At 36.8% G+C, this 19,550-nt stretch overlaps 3 protein-coding genes across 7 annotated transcripts in view; 2 read left to right on the plus strand and 1 right to left on the minus strand.

Annotated features, from left to right (window-relative positions):
• Window positions 1-424: 424 nt before the first annotated feature.
• On the plus strand, window positions 425-7,872 carry LOC144194093 (ceroid-lipofuscinosis neuronal protein 6 homolog). Of its 2 annotated transcripts, none has more exons than XM_077712906.1 (8): window positions 425-606; window positions 2,496-2,610; window positions 2,711-2,809; window positions 2,969-3,157; window positions 4,908-4,963; window positions 5,309-5,428; window positions 7,176-7,461; window positions 7,558-7,872. In XM_077712906.1, exons 1-7 carry the CDS (start codon window positions 545-547, stop codon window positions 7,444-7,446), a joined length of 912 nt encoding a protein of 303 aa, XP_077569032.1. In that variant the 5' UTR covers window positions 425-544; the 3' UTR covers window positions 7,447-7,461; window positions 7,558-7,872. The 2 variants fall into 2 exon arrangements, with proteins under 2 accessions (XP_077569032.1, XP_077569033.1); XM_077712907.1 differs by having other exon boundaries at window positions 2,499-2,610.
• A 2,151-nt stretch (window positions 7,873-10,023) lies between these two features.
• Window positions 10,024-12,741, plus strand: calml4a (calmodulin-like 4a). Of its 4 annotated transcripts, none has more exons than XM_077712908.1 (5): window positions 10,024-10,098; window positions 10,240-10,270; window positions 10,551-10,691; window positions 11,323-11,511; window positions 12,374-12,741. In XM_077712908.1, the coding sequence occupies exons 1-5, from the start codon at window positions 10,096-10,098 to the stop codon at window positions 12,469-12,471; spliced, it is 462 nt and encodes a 153-aa protein (XP_077569034.1). In that variant the 5' UTR covers window positions 10,024-10,095; the 3' UTR covers window positions 12,472-12,741. The 4 variants fall into 4 exon arrangements, with proteins under 4 accessions (XP_077569034.1, XP_077569036.1, XP_077569035.1 ...); XM_077712910.1 differs by having other exon boundaries at window positions 10,025-10,086; XM_077712909.1 differs by having other exon boundaries at window positions 10,038-10,141.
• adamts7 (a disintegrin-like and metallopeptidase (reprolysin type) with thrombospondin type 1 motif, 7) overlaps window positions 12,491-19,550 on the minus strand; it is a 39,451-nt gene continuing 32,391 nt past the window's right edge. The window contains 3 exon segments of the mRNA XM_077712904.1: window positions 12,491-15,225; window positions 15,228-15,335; window positions 18,555-18,717. Coding sequence (XP_077569030.1) covers window positions 15,176-15,225; window positions 15,228-15,335; window positions 18,555-18,717 — 321 coding nt within the window. The 3' untranslated portion in view covers window positions 12,491-15,175.

Consider the following 19,550-nt stretch of genomic DNA (forward strand, 5'->3'; position numbering starts at 1 on the left):
TCCGGGCTGGAGGCCCCAGAGCTGTGAGGCCAACGCGCTAACCACTCAAGCTGCCGGGCCGCCAATCATCTTTATATTATGACTAAATATTTATTTTCATGTACTATTATTACTTTTTTTAATATACTATATTATTCCTGCGGCCTGGCCTGGGTTCGAGTCCAGGTCAGGAGTTTGCATGTTTTTTTACCCTTGGCCTGCTTTGGTTTTCGCCAGGTTTCGAGTAGAACACTTAAAATAACAATCATAATTAAAAAATATTGTACAAAATAAAAAGAATCACGTTTTTTATATTCAGTTCCAATCGCAAGACTCAAGTGAAATGTGGTTCTTTAGTGAATGCACTGGGATTTCCTCTGAATGGGGTGTTTTTACAGTATGTACCGACCAATCATATTGTAAGGGGCGTGTCCTGCCTACAACTGCAGTGGGATTCAATCATAAAGCTTTATGACGGAAGGATGTGCGAGTTGTGTAAACTTTATAGATCGTGGGCTTCAACTTTTAAATTATAATTAAATTTTCATGAAGAGAAACACCAAACATGCGGACAGTTCGGAGACGTCGGGAGAAACATTCGATATGCCGAACGAATAGTCAAGATAGGTTGGTTTGAATGATGCATTTGTCTTATTACCGTTCGTATAGTACAATTGAACTCACTGCATGATCTGGGGTCAAAATTATAATATATGTTTGCATTGAATTTACTTCTATGTCTGTTTCTTTTTTTGGCAGTAACGCAAAAGCCTGCAAAGTGTGAACGAGACTAGGAATTTTATGCTAGTATCGTTAACACAGCTCGAGTTATAAGATCTCTATAAACAGTTGACCATCGTGTAATTGTGCAGCTCTGCTGTTTGTCGTCCAATATGATATTTTAATATGAAGTCGTATTTGTGTCATTTATTAAAAAAAATAAAGTCATTTAGCACGTTTGGAAGTTGACTACTATATCGTGGCCATTTTCTTTGCCTTGACAACTGTCAAATTCCTCTTACAGGAGCGTATGCAGCAGTGGCCATCGTTGTACTTTAGAATAATAAGCATTTCTTTTATTAGTGCTTCCATTTACTTAGTTGATAGTTTTGCTCTTGTTTGTTGTCAAAGATTGTTATTTCATGTTGTAATCACTCAGAACATCTCATCATCTCATTTTCTGAACAGCTTCATCCTGATTTGGGTCGCGGGGGGTGCTAGAGCCGATCCCAGCTGACTCCAGGCCAGAGGCGGGGGACACCCTGAATCGGTGGCCAGCTGATCGCAGGGCACAAGGAGACGGACAACCATGCACATTCACACCCATACCTAGGGGCATTTTAGAGTTTCCAATCAGCCTACCATGCATGTTTTTTGGAATGTGGGAGGAAACCAGAGTACCCGTAGGAAACCCACGCAGGCCCGGGAACATGCAACCTCCACACAAGTGAACGTGAACTGGATGTGAACCTAGGACCCCAGAGCTGTGAGGCTACCGACGGGCTTACCACTCGCTCCATTGGCCTGCCAGAGAATGATGACCCATAGGATTTATGTGCACACTGATGCCAAAGGGGCTCTTGAGCACTTTCACAATTTCTTCCATCCTCACAGCTCTGGAGTCCTGGGTTCAAATCTAGGTCGGTCCAACTGTGTGAAGTTTGCATGTTCTCCTAAGGCCTGTGTGGGTTTCCTTCGGGTACTCCAATTTCCTCCCATATTCCAAAGACATGCATGGTTGGCTGATTGGACACTAAATTGCCCCCAAGTATGGCTGTGAGTGTGCATGGTTTTCCATCCCCCGCCATCAGCTGTGATAGGCTTCAGGCGACCCTAATGAGGATAAAGCGGTTTAGAAAATGAATGAATGAATCTTGCTAAAATACGTACAGCCTTGCTGTGCTTCCATACGATTAGGAAAATCAATAAGCACACATATAACCATTATTTTTTTTCAATTTTTTGGATAGATTTACATCTGAATATTAGGTTTGAGTTGTAGTCTTTTTGATTTTTATTTACATTGATTTGATTGAAAGCCACCTAATGTTGTAGTGGTTTACTCACCTGACTTAGGTGTCGGCAGACGTGGGCTCAATTCCCGCTGGTGGTGGTATAAATAGTTGTGGGTGCGAATGGTCATCTGTCCAGGCAAGAGTGTAGTGTGCCTTTTGCTCAGTCATCTGGGATAGGCTCCAGCAACCCTGCCACCTTTACGAGAAGATAAATAAATGTTTTGATTGAGTTAAGTAAAACTGAACGTTTTTTTTTACAAAGCTCAAATCCTCATCAAACCTTGCAAGAATAAATGGTGGTCATCTTTTTGCTATTTTTATGCATTCATCAGTTCCCAAATATTTGCCATTTTACAAGATTAACCAAGAATGGATGGGTTGAAATTTACCTATATTTGCTTGTAGTGATGGAAAAAAATACTTTGCATTTTTGTGTGGAACAAACATTAAGTATGGACCTGAAGGACCATGTACTATAACTTTTGGAATTTGTCTTTTTAGCAGTCCCATTGCTTATGAGCAGAACGTGCAAGAGAAGAAAGATTTCCATTTAGACTTGTGGTTCTGCCTGACTCTACAGAATTGGATTCTAGATTTTGGACGGCCTATTGTTATGGTAAGGAAATGTTAGTGCATGATGCAGCAATTTGTATTATTGTTGAATTTTCTAAGAAACATTCTCCAATATTTGTCTATCTTTGTGCAACTGTATACAGATTATGCTCCCACTTGAGTGGTTCCCCCTCAACAAACCAAGTGCTGGTGACTATTTCCACATGGCCTACAATGTCATAACACCTTTCCTCATGCTTCGGGTTAGTTGAATAGATTCTCATCTTTCTTCTGTTTGTAAGGGGCTGTTTAAAATCATTGTTGAAATGATTTTTAAATAATTTTCCAGAGCCGATGGATGATAATTTGAGCCAAATTATTGTTTTCTTTTTTTGGTATTAATTTTCATTTATTCTTGACAGCTGGTTGAGCGCAGTCCAAGGTCGCTGCCTCGCTCAGCAGTCTACCTTTGCATTATCACTTTTGTCATGGGTGCCAGCATCCATCTGGTGGGGGACTCAATCAACCACAGACTCATTTTGAGTGGCTACAAGCTCCATCTTTCAGTCAGAGAAAACCCAATCATTAGGGACCTCAAACCTGCCTCACTGGTAAGACTCTGATTATTACACATTTTCTATCATCTACAAGTCTTGGCTTGATGTGCACAATAATACACAAGAAAATGTCCTATCATTTCAAAAACTAACTATAACTACAGGCGTGGTAATAAACCTTACAGCTGAGAGCGCTAATATAATTTTGACCTAACATCACATAAATCATCACAATTGGTTCAATTATGCTAAAAAAAACTGTGGGGCTATTACCATTCCCAGCACAACAAATAATTATTGTGCAGTTTTAGTTGCTCTTTTAAAAGGGCTTAACACAGAGACCCACACACAAAAACTCGAATGTTCACCAATCCAATTCAAGTAAGTGACGGAAAAAATAAATATCCGAGTATTTGAATCTTAAAACATGTCATTTAAGAAACCAGTATGGATTTTTTTTCAATTACGCCTTTTAAATTGTATCCCCCATTATTAATATAAATCTATTCTTGAAATCTGTTGTTGACCGCTGCAACATATTTGCAGTGATACCAGTCCGATATTACTATGGTAACTAAAATTGCAGATTGTTTATTTGATCATGGAAACTAACTGCTTTGCAGTACTGACACTAGCTCATGTGGCACAAGTTCAATGTTCTAACTTTAAAACTCCTTACCACTGTCAGACTATTAGATTCTATTCTATTGCCCAAAGTTGGCACAAACCTGGCTAAACCATATTTATTCATTTTCCGAGTTGCTGATCCCTAATCCAGCCAACTATTTGTAGTAAGCATTGGACATCCTGAATCGATTGCCAGGCAATTGCAGAGCACAAGGAGACGAACAACCATCAATGCACACGATCATACCGATCATACAATTTGGAGTGGTCTATCAGCCAACAATACTCATTTTTGGGATGTGGGAGGAAGTTGTAGCACCCACTGAACACCCACACTGGTGTTAGAATTTATGGGTGTGCATGTATCCAAAGATGCTAAGCTGAATGGCAAAGGAAAAAAAGGAAAGTCCTGATGAGAAAGCTAGCAAACCATAACTACAATGGTGCATGTGTAAAAAAAAAAAAGAAGAAAAAGCACAACACATATTTTTTAAACTAAGCCAGGGCTATATGGCTTCTTGTCAAGCCTTGTACCCTTCATGTGTCTGACGGCAAATACAGGTTTTATCCCAGTGTTTTGTTGACTGGTATTATTATTTAGATTGTGTTGATTTTCCAGAATCTACATGGTTAATTTAAAATTGTTTTCAATTTTTTTGTTAATGTCCATGTTTCCTTGTGAGCTAATGTAGTAGATTTTCCTGACATCTTTAGATTTTTTTAATCAAATTAAAATTCTTGTAATACTAATAGGGTGCATATAATGTTGATTAATAATCGGTTTGTCTTAAGAAAAAACTGCAGTACATATTAAAGGACAGGTGACATAAATGCAGGACGCACAAAAAAGAAAGTGCTGTAGGTGTCACTGTTGCTCAAGAGAGAGAGAGAGAATAGTATTGCATTCACTTGTATTGTAAATGGGCTAGACATGAATATATTATATTGCTTTTCCATCTTTCAAAGTACTTTGTCACTGACTGCACATTCACCTATTGATGACACGTCTGGAGCAATGTGGCATTCAGTATCTTGTTTGAGCATACTTTGACCAAGGGCAAATATTTTAAGCATGTCTGCAAAGGCAAGGATTAAACATACACTTTGACATCGGGTACTGACCCATCTAGACATTTGTGACTGTCTTCAATGATTCCAACCTCTTGTTTATTTACAGATTGACTCCTTTGAGCTGTTATATTATTATGATGAACACCTGGGACATTTAATGTGGTAGGTAGATAATTACAGAAAAAGAATGTATTATTCATTTGGGTTTTGACAAGTTAAGGAGACCAAAAATTAAAGTAATGTCATAAACATAAGCAGTAAACAAACTGTAAATCCTGACAGCCCAAAGCAAAATGTAACATTCAATGTTTCGCAAAGTACAGTATAAAGATGTCAAATCTGGGCATTTTAGTCTTTATTGTAGTGAAATTTCAATGTTAAAGTGTTTTGTAATGAAAGGAATGATACATATATTTGATGTAATGTCTGCATTGTTATTCCTTTTAGGAGGGAAACCCTAAATTAATTAATCTGTGTAGTTGACCTGAACCATATTTGGTGTTTTAGGTATATTCCCTTCTTTATTATTCTCTTCATCTACTTCACTGGATGTTTCACAACTTCTTCACAGCTGAACATTCCAGTTAGCGGCAAGCTTTTACTTGGACCCAGTGCTGTCTATTACTGGTAAGTTGTTCTTAAGAAAATTCTATATTGATTTATCATTGTCCACTGTCTCAATGCCAGTTGATGTCGAGTTAGCTAGATTCTCCACATACGACTACCAAGGTTTTGTATGTTAATGTTTACGAACAAAAAAGTGAGAATGTAAGAAAATGCTCATATTTTCTATGGGAAAAATTCATCTAGCAAGTGAATGATCTCTACGCGTGCAAGTAATGATAAGAAAATAAATTTTTATTTTGCGGTTTGCCATTTCAATTGCTTCAGTACTCACTTTCTTTGTGTTTGGAAACGCCATCTGTACCATTCTTCCGCTTTGGCTGAGACTAACAGCATTACTACTGGCTCATGTAGATATTGTGTCACTTTAAATAAACAATAAAAAGGCTGAGTTAGCTTTCAATGAATGAAGAGATAAATAACAAATTTACTCTAGACTCATTGTGAAAAAAGCTACTCAAATGAATAATGGGATGGGAGTACTTAAAAAATTGTTTCTTTTTTATCATTATTTGTAATGGCTTTAAGTGAGTAAAGACAAAAGCAAGAATTTATTTTAATCAGCCAAAACGTATTCTTTTTATATAGACCATTGAAATCTCACCCACATGGCATATCTGTCAATGGAAAAAATATATAAAAAATAAGTTACCTATGTACATGATTATTCTTCTAACATTTTCACCATTATTATTAAATACTAACATTGATAGGATAAAGGTTGACAGTGAGTGACGTAGTTGGTAGCGCGTGTCGTCTTGGGTTAGGGGTTAGTTTGATTCTTGTGTACGACTCTGTACCATCGAAGGGACTTTGTGTATGAAGCTGAACTGGTGGCTTGGCAACACCTTGCATGGCGTCGGCCATCAGTTGGTGTGGAATAAATGAGTACGAGAGAGTAATCCAAAAATAATATAAAGCGCCTTTTTGAGTGTTTACATAAATCCAATGCATTGTTATTATTATTATTATTAAAAGCAATCTCTAGGATTATCTCCACGATGCTGCACCCATAGCGACTTTATACTGACAATTTTCCTCCACTTAAAAAAATGAATTGAGCAATATTGTTCTGTCTTTGTCTTAAGATAACAGTCCTCGAGATCCCCTATCTGTTCTATTTTTCATGTCTCCCTCCACCACCACACCTGAATCAAACAATCATGATTGTTAACAAGCTTCTGGACAGCTTGATCTTTCTGGAGTTGTAAATGATTTAACTTACTGCGGTCAGGTGCTCTATCCCGGTGTCCTGCTGTAGGTTTCCAGCAACAACCTGTGAAGGAAAAGTGTTTTCACTCATTTCATTTTGCTTCAATATATTTATTTATATTCATTCATTCACTCATTTTCTGAACCGCTTTATCCTCACAAGCGTCGTGGGGTGCCGGAGCTTATCCCACCTGACTTCGGGGCAGAGGCGGGGGACACACTGAATTGGTGGTCACCAATCACAGGCCAAAAAAAGACGAACAACCATGCACACTCACACTCATCCTTAGGGGCAATTTAGAGTGTCCAATGAGCCTACAATGCATTTTTTTTGGGAATGTGTGAGGGAACCAGAGTACCCGGACAACATGCAAACTCTACACAGGTGGATCGACCTGGATTTGAAGCCAGTACACCAGAGCTGTATTTTAATTTACATTAGTAAACATTTGAATGTGTTTGTCATATCTTACGAATATTCAGGTTGACTTTATTTGATGTGAACTTCAAGCCTGAAATTCTTTCTTCCCCACTATAGGTACTTGGTCACAGAAGGACAAATTACCGGAGTCTTTCTCGTTACCTTCTTTGCAATGGTAGCCTTGGTGATTCACCAAAGGAATATTGGACTGAGCCCGGACAGCAATGGGCTTTTCTTGTTCTATAGTTTCTCTATTACTGTGCTTCTAGTAACTCTCTGGGTTGCTTTCCTTTGGAATGACCCAGTGCTACGCAAAAAGTACTCTGGGGTACTTTATGTTCCAGAACCCTGGTCCTATTACACGTCGCATATCAAGAACGTCCTCTGAAACAAATGAATCCAGGTTTGTGAATTTGTTCATTCCAACAAATGACTGTACATAACAAAATTTACTAATTTAGCTTGAATAATAATCCATTGTTTTCCCCTCTATTTTCAGAAGAAGAAAACATTGACCGTGACAAAGGAACAACATGACCTATGATCTGGAAATCCTGTTACACCAATTTTACAATATGTCATTCATTTTTGGGGTCTTTTACAATCCAATATCCATTACAACTTCACTGACGGGATGTCTACGACTGGATGGGTCATTCTGATTGTAGTCCTTGACATGGTCACATCTACAACCCTTAATGATAGGCAACATTTTAGCACCCCTTTGTTAAGGAATGAACATTTGTGAATACACTGCCCTCGCTGCTCACAACTGTACCGAGATTGCTTAATAAAAGAATGGAATATAAAGTCAGCTTTTCTGTGTGGTAATGGAATGAAAAGGTCCAAAGCAGACGCAGATATTTTTGTGGCACACCTGCCACAACGTATTTCATTTCCCCCATTTTAAAATGTTTATGTACTTGCTCATATATTTGATAAAAAAAATTGGAATTTAAAAAATAATTTAGTTTGTTCAAATTAGGTATATTTAATCTATTAAATAGCCATTGGCACTCAATTATAGAATTACACTCCGAAAACACTAACAAACAAGCATAACATAATATTATATTCATTTTGGAGACTGGCACAACACTGGGCAACAAAATCAAAGTCACAGTAGCTAGCTCACAAATAGTTGCTCTAAAATGATTCTTATTAAATCGTAAAAATTGAATACAAGTTTGGTGGCATATCAATTTCTTGGCAGAAAAAGGAACAAGAACTTTGAATGCACCATAAACTGCATAACATTTTGCAGGACTTTTTAAGCACATGACCCATTTACCTCCTGACACTACTCCTCTCCTGAATTAATGTTAGATAAGAATTTTGAATAGTGTGATAATTCAGTTTGTTCAAATTCAATGTATTACATCAATATGAAATTCCATGGACACTCAATTATAGAACTACATCCCCAAAACTCTGACAAACAAACATAACATCATAAATACTTTTTTTAGAGACTGGCACATCTTCGAGATGACACAGGGCAACAAAATCAATGTACCTCGCTCACAAAAAGTTGCTCTAAAATTATCCTTGCCAAGTAAAAATTGAGTGCAGTGACATATTAAAATCTTGGCAGAAAAAAAGGAACCAGACCTTTGAATGCACCATAAACTCTGCATTACATTTATGCAATATTTTCTAAGCATATGACCCATTTAGCTCCCAACACTGTTCATCTGAATTATTATTAAATATAGATATATATGAGTATAAGGTGAAAAACCTTTTCAAAGGTTGGATTATTTTTATGCATCAACAGTGATTAACTCTCATGGGCAGATTTTCATTTGAAGTTTTCACACAAACATTTACCAAGAACAAATCTAGAGATCACATCAACATTTGTGGTGTGTTACACTTAGGCAGCAAGCAGAACTTCCAACAAGACACAAGCTTTTGATAAAATGGCATTTTGGGAATACTGTCATGTTGACACTCACTGTTAGGTCTTTTGTAGATACCACCCTAAGATGTTGATTGCTAGGTATATATTGGACAAGGTTTACCCTGGCTTTCAGAGGGTATTTTAGTTTCTTCCAACGAAGAAAAATGGATATAAGGTCAAATTTCAGATCTTTATTGTCAATGTTCTCAAACAGAACATATAGATATGGTCTTAACTCAGTTGCTCACTTACCCAGGTGAAAAGATAAAGGGCAGAAAATATCAAGACGTTTTAAATATACCCTTTCATGTACAGCTGCTGAGAGACTGGGAATAGTGAATCTGACTCACACTCTGGGCTGCAAAAGCTGAATGTTTTGTGGATTATTATTAATATTTAATTGAGACTATTATGCGATTTATTTTCAGATTTCAATGAATAGTTTTCTTGCTTCAGTTTTGTGGTGTAATCTAAGATTTTATTCATTTATTTTTACCAGTGATCGGAAACCAGTTACATTGGATGAGAACGACAGATAAATTCAACATATACCTAGTACACCGTTTTATAGTCCTATTAGAACAGGTAGCCATTCTGGGCTTTATATAATGGTAGTCAAACCTGAATGCTATATATTTACATAAACATACACACATACATATGTATGTATATATACATATAAGTATATATATATATATATATATATATATATACACAAATATACACACATGTATACACAATTGAAAATATTGAAAGTAGCAACAAATAGTATATATATATATATATATATATATATATATATATATATATATATATATATATATATATATATATATATATATATATATATATATATATATATATATATATATATATATATATATATATATATATATATATATATATATAATATACACTACTATTTGTTGCTACTTTCAATATTTTCAATTGCCCCTGTCTTCAATTGCTTTGAGAGGATAGAGTTAAACTTGGCTTTTGTATGGGTCTGATGTGCGTTTCCAAAGCAACGCATATTAAATTACACGTAGGCTTGGTTGGACTTTAAACGGGTGGAAGGGCAAGCTCGAGGAAACTAATTTTCTTTTTCCTGGAACGCACAGAAAGGTACTTGAAATGGTAGGTTTTAAATATACCCTTTCATGTACAGCTAGTTGAAATGGTAGGAAAATTTAAGTTCTGTTTTACAGGTTGACAAAACATTATTTTTTCCCTCCATGGTTTTAATTGATTGTTATATATCGCAATTTCATTTTACAGGCAAAATTCTTTACACCAGTTCAAATCAACGGTAAGTGCATTACAATATCATTCTAACAAGCACACACAAAAGTGTTTGAATAGGACTTGCTGGTACACCCGTCTGAATGAAGTATTCATTTTACAAGTTAAACGGAGTAATTGAAATTGGTGGTTTATAAGCCATACTGAAAAGTTTCCTTCTTCCTAAAAGTTATTTGCTATATGTTTTGATCTTGTTCTTTATAAACATGTATAGTTTACAGACACTTTAGCCTATAGATAAACTATTGATGGCATTCATTGCTAAAATGTCTTGTTTACATTTTCAGAATTTAAGGAGTGCTTCTCATTGTACGACAAGAAACAAAAGGGAAGTATTGACGTCAGTGACCTGATCACAGTTATGCGCTGTCTTGGTACAAGCCCCACACTTGGTGAAATTGAAAGGCACCTTCAAGTTCACAAAATTGGTAATTACACAATCAATTCATGACTAAGTGAGTGTTTTCAAAGATATAATCTACCAATTGGCTGTAATAAAACTAAATATGCCTTCACTTCTAGGAGTACGCCGCAATCACATTGTCATTCATTTTGATCAACACCTTTTTAGAAATACCCACCCCTTAGATTTGCCACATTTTATCAGGAGTAAGTTACTCTTGACATTGTTTATTTAGAGCAACAGATTTTATATACTACTATAACTAAATTATTACACTTGACGTAACGCTAAAATTGTCATATGACGGTACTGTAATAACTTTTTGATCATATTTTAAATGATTGACACCTGTTGGCAGACCACCCAAAATGACTCCCGCCCCCCAGTTCGTGGAAATAAGTTGCTCGGAAGTAATTTTGTTAATGATCAAAACATTCTCTTTGGTGGAGGTGTAACACTATAGGGTTAATATTCAGTTTGTTTGCAACCACATAATATTATTTCCAATTTCCAATTGGAAATAATAATCAGAAGGAAATGGCACGGCATCACTGACAATTAACATTGATTCACGGCCAGTCCTTCCGGTAGGATTAAACATGTATTGCTGACAAAGTCAGCCAATGAGTAAATTTTGAATAGATGTTATGTTTTAGAAAAGTCAGGAAGCTTGGACTTCTCTACATTCCTGACCATGATGCACCGACAAATGCAACAAGAAGACCCTAAAACAGAAATTCTTGAAGCTTTCAGGATGACTGACAAACAGAAAAAAGGATACATTCAAGCCTCAGAACTGAGAGCTAAACTCACCATGTTGGGTGAGAAACTTACTGCCAAAGAAGGTAAGAAAAATATTCTCCCTCAACCTGACTAAGGACATTCCTCTAATATTTAATTTAAATATAAGTAGATGCAGGGCAGCCTGGTGACATGAATGGTTAGCACATCAGCTTCATAGCTCAGGGGTCCTGGGTTCTAATCCCAGTCGGTCCAACTATGTGGTGTTTGCATGTTCTCCCCAGGCCTGCGTGGGTTTTCTCTGGGTACTCTGGTTTCCTCCCACATTCCAAAAACATGGTTGGTAGGCTAATTGGACTCTCGACTAAATTGCCCCTGGGTATAAGTGTGAGCGTGAATGGTTGTTTGTCTTCTCGTGCCCTGCGATCGGCTGACCATCGATTCAGGGTGCAACCTGCCTCTGGCCCAGAGTCAGCTGGGATGGGCTCCAGCACACCCTGGGACCATAGTGTGGATAACACAGTCCAGAAAATGAATGAATTAATGAATTAGACTAAAACTGTCTCAATTCAGGGGCTGCGCCCTGTTAAGTGTATATTTCGAAGGCACTATTGGCACAATGACTTGTAAATTTACATTAAAATTTTGCAAATGTTTTTAATCGTAGGATTGTGCCCTCTTTGAAGATCCACGTCAGGATTTACTCATTATTGAATTGAAATCGGTGACTGATAGTGTTCACTTGATGCAAAATCAAACACGACTTTCAAATGTTTGATATTCAAATTTTAGTATTCTGTAAACGATACATATAGAAAATGTAATATGTATATGTTTCGTACTTCTTGATTTGACCCAGAGGCTCTGGCAATTGATTTTTTTGATTGCATAATTAGACATTCACTTAATTATGTAGTAATCATACAAGAAGTTCTTAGAAAACTAATCTCTGTGTTCTTTTTCTAGTGGACGAGCTGTTCCAAGAAGCAAACATCAACTCAAGTGGAGTTGTGAACTATGAAGAGTTTACCGAAATGGTGACTTTACCACCTGTCGATTACTGAATTGAGTCATGGGAAGGATTTCTGCTGTGAGCATATTTTATTTAAACTGTTTTGATACATTTTCAAAACCTTCATGGATTTCCAAGCAAACCCTAACTCAATTGAATTTTCCTTTGGAACATCATGTCTTTGAATAAACTTCAGTTCATTTCGCATTCAACAAAGCATGTCCAACATTGCACATATGAAATATGTACTTACATTCTCTGAGTAACTATATAAGAGCTCTTCAGTGATGGTCATGGAAATAATAAAAGCATCTTGCCTATTGCTGTGTGCCATCTCCATGGTTTTAAAATTGAATACAAAATAGAATCTTTAAAAAATATTTAAGAAGAAGTGAAGCTAAGAGCAGGAGAGGATATAAATCCTAAAAAAATGTAGCACAGCATTACAGGATAGGTATATTTCTTTGGGTTGTTTGGGAATAATTACTTATAGAATGACAATGTGTTATTATATAAGTAGCCTTTATTGTAATGAATACATAAAACCAATACCTGATAAAATCTGACTATTGACAGACCTTTTTTCTACGTTCGTTGTTGCTTCATACCTGTGTTGCATGTTGTATAGGTACCTGAGAACTTCAACCTTAAAGCGACTGACCTGGGGGAATAAAATAAAAAAATGCCTATCTAATACATAATGTTAAAAGTCATGGTATTTTACACAGACTATTTGGTTCCCAGTTGTCAATACACCTGTTTATTCCTTTCCAATAAAAAAAATGTATATTATTGCAGACCTTTTCATTTGACAGTAAGACAAATTACTGTGGATATTTGTACTTTATGCTGCGTCAAAAAGCTTTGAGTAACATAGAGACAAATAACTGGGTCAGAGGATGAGCAATTGCCAAGAACCATTTAAGAGATAATCAAAATGCAATTTGAAAATACAAACACATTAATATGACATGGTCTATTCATGTTAAAAAAAATCTAACAAACAAATGAAAACCTTTGATTTGAACTTAGTATTTGGTTATCAAAAATTTCTGAATGATATGGAAGTATTTAAATATGTAATAAAGGCAGTGGGCCCGCCCATACCTCACCAAAATTTAAGTGCCTATATCTCCTTAAGCACCAAGTCCCTTGAATTTAATTTGGTCAATTTGATGTTGTAAAGACATCTTTGACTTTTTAAAAAACTTTTATAAGCACCATTAAGCATTACAGTGGTACCTCGACATACGAGCAATTTGAGATGTGAGTAAAATTTTGGGCAAATATTTATCTTGAGATACAAGACAAATTTTGATATACGAGCATAAAGCGGAGGCAAGGCTGCTCATAAGAACATCATGGGCACTGTCTCTGCCCCCACAACTCCCTCGTGTAATGTCTCTCTAGTTGCAACTCCCTCGTGTAATGTCTCTACGAGCACTGGGCGGGGCGTTGCATTTTTTTAGTGTAATTTTCTCCCGTTAGTCAGCGTGAATGGCAGAGAGATCGTTAATATGAGATGAGTATATACTACTTTTCGTTGGCAATTGGTCATGCATTATTATCCTACTGTGACGACGTTTGTGTGCATCATTTTGGGAATATTTTGAAGGGAGGACAAACGCTAACAAGCCTCGATAGGTTGCATCTGAAAGTCAGGGTGGAGGCGGGGCAAATGGAGCCAAACCGGGAGAAGGAAGGTATAAAAATTTAAAACTAATTTAAATTAAGTTTAGTGTAAGGTTAAACTTATTGTTGAGTGTTTCTGCATCGTAATCCAAGTTCATTTAAATTTATTTATGTTATGTTACAAGTGTGTTGCCATGCAAAAAGTCCCCCCATCTCTCTCTGTCCATCTGTCTCTCTGTGAAATCTGTCTAATTTTAGTACTATTAAAAGCATTTTAGTACTATTAAACCACTAGTTATTCGTTACTTTGTTAGTAAATGGCGAAGTAGAAGAAATAAAAATGTTTTTCCAATCCAATAGCCTGTTTTGGATGTTTTTTCAGAGGGTTGGAATGAATTAATTAGTTTTTATTTCATTTCTATGGGAAACATTCATCTGAATTAGGAGTAAATCAACATACAAGCTCAGTCTCTGAACGAATTAAGCTCGTATCTCGAGGTACCACTGTACTGTGAACTGCAATATTAGATATGTGCAGAAGGATAATGTATTACATTTAGTAGAAAAAACGGTTATCACAAGCTGCCGCAGAACACTTTGTACTTCGCCTTTTCTGAGATTTGGTTGAAACTGAGAATTAAGGAATAAAAATTGAGAAAAAGGTAGAATTTTAACAAGCTGTCAAGCAAGTAATGTTTGTCGCTACAATTGTTTACTGTATTGTGACATGTGTGGCAAGTCACCTTTATTTACCGCATACATTATTTGAAGTAACTACGTTCTGTTGAGGAGACATGGAACATCAACACCTCCCATGGAGTTATCTTCAACAATAAATATGTTTCCATATTTAATGTATGCCTTAATTAGTCTTGTATTTGCCACCAACCACAGTTATATTTGTCTTCTTTCACTTTGTAAATATAGACTTCATATTTTGAGTTGGCTGCATTGAACAGTGAGCACTGTCTTCTGCAGGCTTTTGTCGGGGTCAGTTATGCCAAGGTGGGCAAATTCATTATCTACAACTTGCTAATAATTTAAATTCCCTCCATTATTAAAGTAGGTTTCAAGTGAGGGTCTGGTGAAGTAATTGAATCTACAATATATTGAATAGTATTGCCTTACTCCAAGTTCAGTGGAGACGGCTGCTGGTGGACCGGCTTGGCGGTCGGTTGCAGGTTTTGCAGCACTGTGCTCGCACGGTGGCCAGCTGGCAACGGCCCAACCAGCGCAGGGTCTGGCAGAAGTTTGGTGTTAAACGGTCACGGAGGCAAACTGGTCCTGTTTGGACGACAGAGGCAGAAATGTACAACAAAATCAATCTGAACGGATAGGAATTTGGCAGCCTTTTTACGGGGCTTCCTTGGTTAACGGGACATTCAAAACAATCTGCTGGAAGTCAAACCTGAGTCTTATATTTCCTCTAGTCTGCATCTATCAGTGGAAAAGAAAATGTCTGTATTTCTTTGCTGAATATCCCTGATACTTAAGTTGATGTAAAAGCTATTTTGAAAATATTTGAGGCAGGATCATGATCATGAAGTTAAGGGAGAGTTATTATCAATCCCTGACAATCCCCTAGTCTTAGAGTTCTAAATTACACAAGTTTTATTATTGGAGGCAACTAAAACCATATTTTTGTGACAGTAAGCATCAAGTATTTACAGTATAGATGCTCATTTGCTAGAACTTTTCAAATATTTTTTTGTTTACTGCTGTAACCATTCATGGGTTCTAATTTTAAGAAAATATACCAATCCATAAATGTTTAATTTAGAGGCACTAAATACACAAGGGATCCAATTATGTGGATTATTATTTGTCCCTCTCATGCAACCTATATTCAATACATTGAATATATTATATAGTACTGCAGTTTATATACTGCAGCTGACTTTCATGTGGCAGGATTGCTTGGGGGACTCGCCTGAAACATGATTGATTTTTTCAAAATTGACTCATCATAGTGAATCATGCTATTGTAGAATTGATGGTTTGACAGTTTCTCTAAAGGTGCACATACAATTGAAAATACAGACAGCAAGACTGAGTGAATTTTAAGGGTATGATTGTGTCCCTTCAAGAATTTCGATGGCCTTTTCTGCACCATTCATTTTGAAGTTGTAGGAAGTGCCGGTATTCACATCAAGTACTTGGCCTCAAAACTGCTTTCAAGAAGGCTAAGAAAAAGAATAAATTAGACTACACTTTTAAAATTCTAACTCAGGAGGGCAGAGGTAAATCTTGATGGCTTTGTAAGAAATAAATCGAGAAACTAGATCCCATTTACTGAGCGATTCTCAGTGAGCTCGGGTTTTGTCAGAAGATATGATTTTTCATTCCTCATCCCTACCGCACATTCTCGTAAGGGTAGTGGGGTTGCTTGAGCCTATCCCAGCTTACTCCAGGTGAAAGGTAGATTACACCTTGGATAGGTCGCCACACAATCGACAGGACACACAGAGACAAACAACCATTTGTAACTACAATCTCACTGCCACCGTGCAGGAATCGATCCCATGATGCCTTGCGCCAAAGTCAGGCGAGTGAATCACTACACCATCAGGTCTTATTTTTATTCAGTGCTACTGCACAGATTGCAGATTTTTTTCATTTTCATATTTCAAATGTAAAGTATGTAAAATATGTTTCCATGAGTCTAGATGTGGTGTTTATTGAATAGCAGTTAGAACATTCTAGTGCAGGGGTCGGGAAACCTTTTGATGGAAAGAGCCATAAACTATTCCCATTTTTTAATGTTAATCCTTGAGAGTCATGCTCTGAATTTAAAAGCCGACATACATGAAAATGTGTTCCTTTCATAGTCACTTCACCACTTTTAAAGTTCAAAAAGTCTTTGAATTCTTTCGACAACATTATTACGTTGTCGCTATTCAATCAGTATCAATGAAAATATCCATGCAGAAGAGTGTAATGAAAATAAAAATGATTATAAGGCGCTGGAGGGAGTGTAAATGCCATAATACCAACGTAACGCTCCTATTCCAGCACTTTCTCACTAGCAGTTTCTATGGTTTACCTCACAGCCAACCTTAGCAGAGAACCATATGCACCCATCAAAAGAGCCACAGTGACTCCCCAGCCATAGGTTGCCTACCCCTTTTCTAGTGTTTCACTTTATAAGTGTAATCCAGCATTAACACAACATACAACAACCCACTGACATGACATAACCACACTGAGAATTTTCGCGTGGAATTTGCGACCATCAGCACACAAGAAAAATTTGTAATAGGCAAACTGTTGGAGAAGCATTTGATATTTGCTTGGAATGGATTAAGTGAAAATGTGTTTTTTTTCCCCCTCAAGAAAGAAATGTATCCACGACTGCTCTCAATGACTGAGTCATTAGGCGTGTTCACTCTAGCAAAGTCCATAGTTCACTGTCTTTGGTCCTTGTTTTGGCCTATTCTATTTTGAAGTAGTTCCTTTTCACAATTTTCACAAGACTTAAGGGATTTTATGATAAATGCACACACGCAAAAATTGTGGCAGAGTAATTCTGATATTTAAATTGGGCCAAGAAACACATTAGGTTGCTTTACCCCTCAATCCTATTTCACTAACCCATTTCCTCATTTTACAACAAGCCCCAGCTTTTTGATAGCCGGTCTTAAAGGTACACAAACACATTTGAACCTAATTGAATCACATAAATTCACTATACTATTACAGAAGTACAAAATCATGCAACTCCAACATTCTGCCCTTGTGCTCAAGGCTTTTCTCCTTCATCCTATTGCTAAATATCTTTAGTCTAATAAGTAATTGTATGCATATATTCCATCATAATTTTTATGTTGATGCATGGCCCAACATCACAGAGATTCTATCTCCTCATTGCTCATCCCAGATCCCAGACTCATGTTAGTCAACAAAAAGTCAAAAGAACACTTTCTAATGCAGGGTTCTCCAAACTGGTCATCCAACACAGACATTTCAACCCAGCGGTGGGTGGGCAATTACTCCACATAGGGCCCTGGTATACTCTGTGTTTTCTTCCAACAGAAGCACCATGCCCAATTTAACCACAAACGTGTCTGCTGAAACAAGCAACACCTGGCTGCAAAGAACTGATAATACTTGTAAGACACTGCATTGGTGAAAAGGTGTCATATTGTTCGGTTGGCCTTTTGTGGACTGATTGCTCACTTCTGGATTAACCAACCCTGCTAAAAAGAGCAGCAACTGAATACATAAAAAATAAACTTCAAATCTAATTAACACTCATAGGATAATGGTAACAAATAAAGACATTCATACTCGTCAATAATTTAGGCTCTAACAGCAACCACAACAATACTATATTGAACTACTTGCATGAAGTAGGCACTTGAAATGATAGAAATGCATTAATAGAAGCCCAGCAATTATAATAAATGGCAAAAATAAATAGAAATAATCACCGTATTAGTAAACGGCAGTTGACTAAATCCTAAATTGTGTGTATAGTGTGCACAAGGCGATTCATTGTCCTACCAGAAGGGTCCTTGTGGCACTCTTCCAGATTACACTTTTGTGTATTCTCTGGCTGCATTTCATGATCACATTGAGTTTGGTCCACCTCTTCTTCGGTCTCAGCCTTTGTATTGACACACTTCATGAGTCTCTGCTGCACTCCACCGCCACAGGGTGCTGAACACTAAGGGGGAAAATTTGTCACTCAGTTCTCATGCATAATGCCGTAAAATGATTGCAGAAAGTGCTAATTGAATTGATTATAAACAATGGTGTGATGCCTTTTTTTTGTAGTTTCAATGTCATGTTAGTCCTAGTCATTAGTTGCACTTTGATTTAAGATTCAGCTCCAGGGGAGGAAAAAAGGTAATTTTGGATTTCCTACATTAGCATAGCTATTCCTGGGAGTATGGGATTCAATATGTCGCATTGTCTGTGGAATTCAATTAATTAACTGCAGTTTACATACTGTGGAATATGGTGGATGTAGACAGTGCTTTGGGCAAAAATAATGAACACAGACAAAAAAAAAAAAAACTGTTCACTCTATTTCAAATTTGTGAGTACATTATCATTAGTATGTGTTTTGCCATACTAAATTGATGTGTTGCAAAAGTCAAAGTTTTATTACAAATGTGTATATGTATTCATAGCTAGTACAGTTCACTAAACAGGGAAACTTTGTGATAGTACATTTCTCTTGACTCAACAATTTATGACTGCTTCCTCACATTTGGGGGTCATAGTTAGTTGTATCTAAGGTTGCAATGCAAAAGTTTTCAAGTTTTTAAGTGTGCACAATCTTCACATAAAATGAAATGCAATGTTTTGCTCGTCCTGACACCATAACAATCTAAGCAGTGACCCAGGGTGTAATTAAATGACTCATTGATTAAGATGATTATGTATTGGCCTTTCTTTGCGAGAGCTGTGGTATAAGGAGTCATGTGGAGAGGTGACAAAAGGAGCAGTGATTGAGGAAGCAGTCAAAATGGTTAGTATGCATGTGAAAATCCA

This window comes from Stigmatopora nigra, chromosome 3, assembly GCF_051989575.1.
Source record: "Stigmatopora nigra isolate UIUO_SnigA chromosome 3, RoL_Snig_1.1, whole genome shotgun sequence".
NCBI classification, from domain to species: domain Eukaryota; kingdom Metazoa; phylum Chordata; class Actinopteri; order Syngnathiformes; family Syngnathidae; genus Stigmatopora; species Stigmatopora nigra.

Bases quoted from the DNA above. Each gene is read 5' to 3' on its own strand.
- LOC144194093 (XM_077712906.1), top strand. From the start codon at position 545: ATGCGGACAGTTCGGAGACGTCGGGAGAAACATTCGATATGCCGAACG. The intron at 4,964-5,308 runs GTAGGTAGATAA...TTGGTGTTTTAG, and splicing joins CACCTGGGACATTTAATGTG to GTATATTCCCTTCTTTATTA. The intron at 5,429-7,175 runs GTAAGTTGTTCT...TCCCCACTATAG, and splicing joins CCCAGTGCTGTCTATTACTG to GTACTTGGTCACAGAAGGAC.
- calml4a (XM_077712908.1), top strand. The intron at 10,692-11,322 runs GTAATTACACAA...GTTATGTTTTAG, and splicing joins CCTTCAAGTTCACAAAATTG to AAAAGTCAGGAAGCTTGGAC. The intron at 11,512-12,373 runs GTAAGAAAAATA...TTCTTTTTCTAG, and splicing joins GAAACTTACTGCCAAAGAAG to TGGACGAGCTGTTCCAAGAA.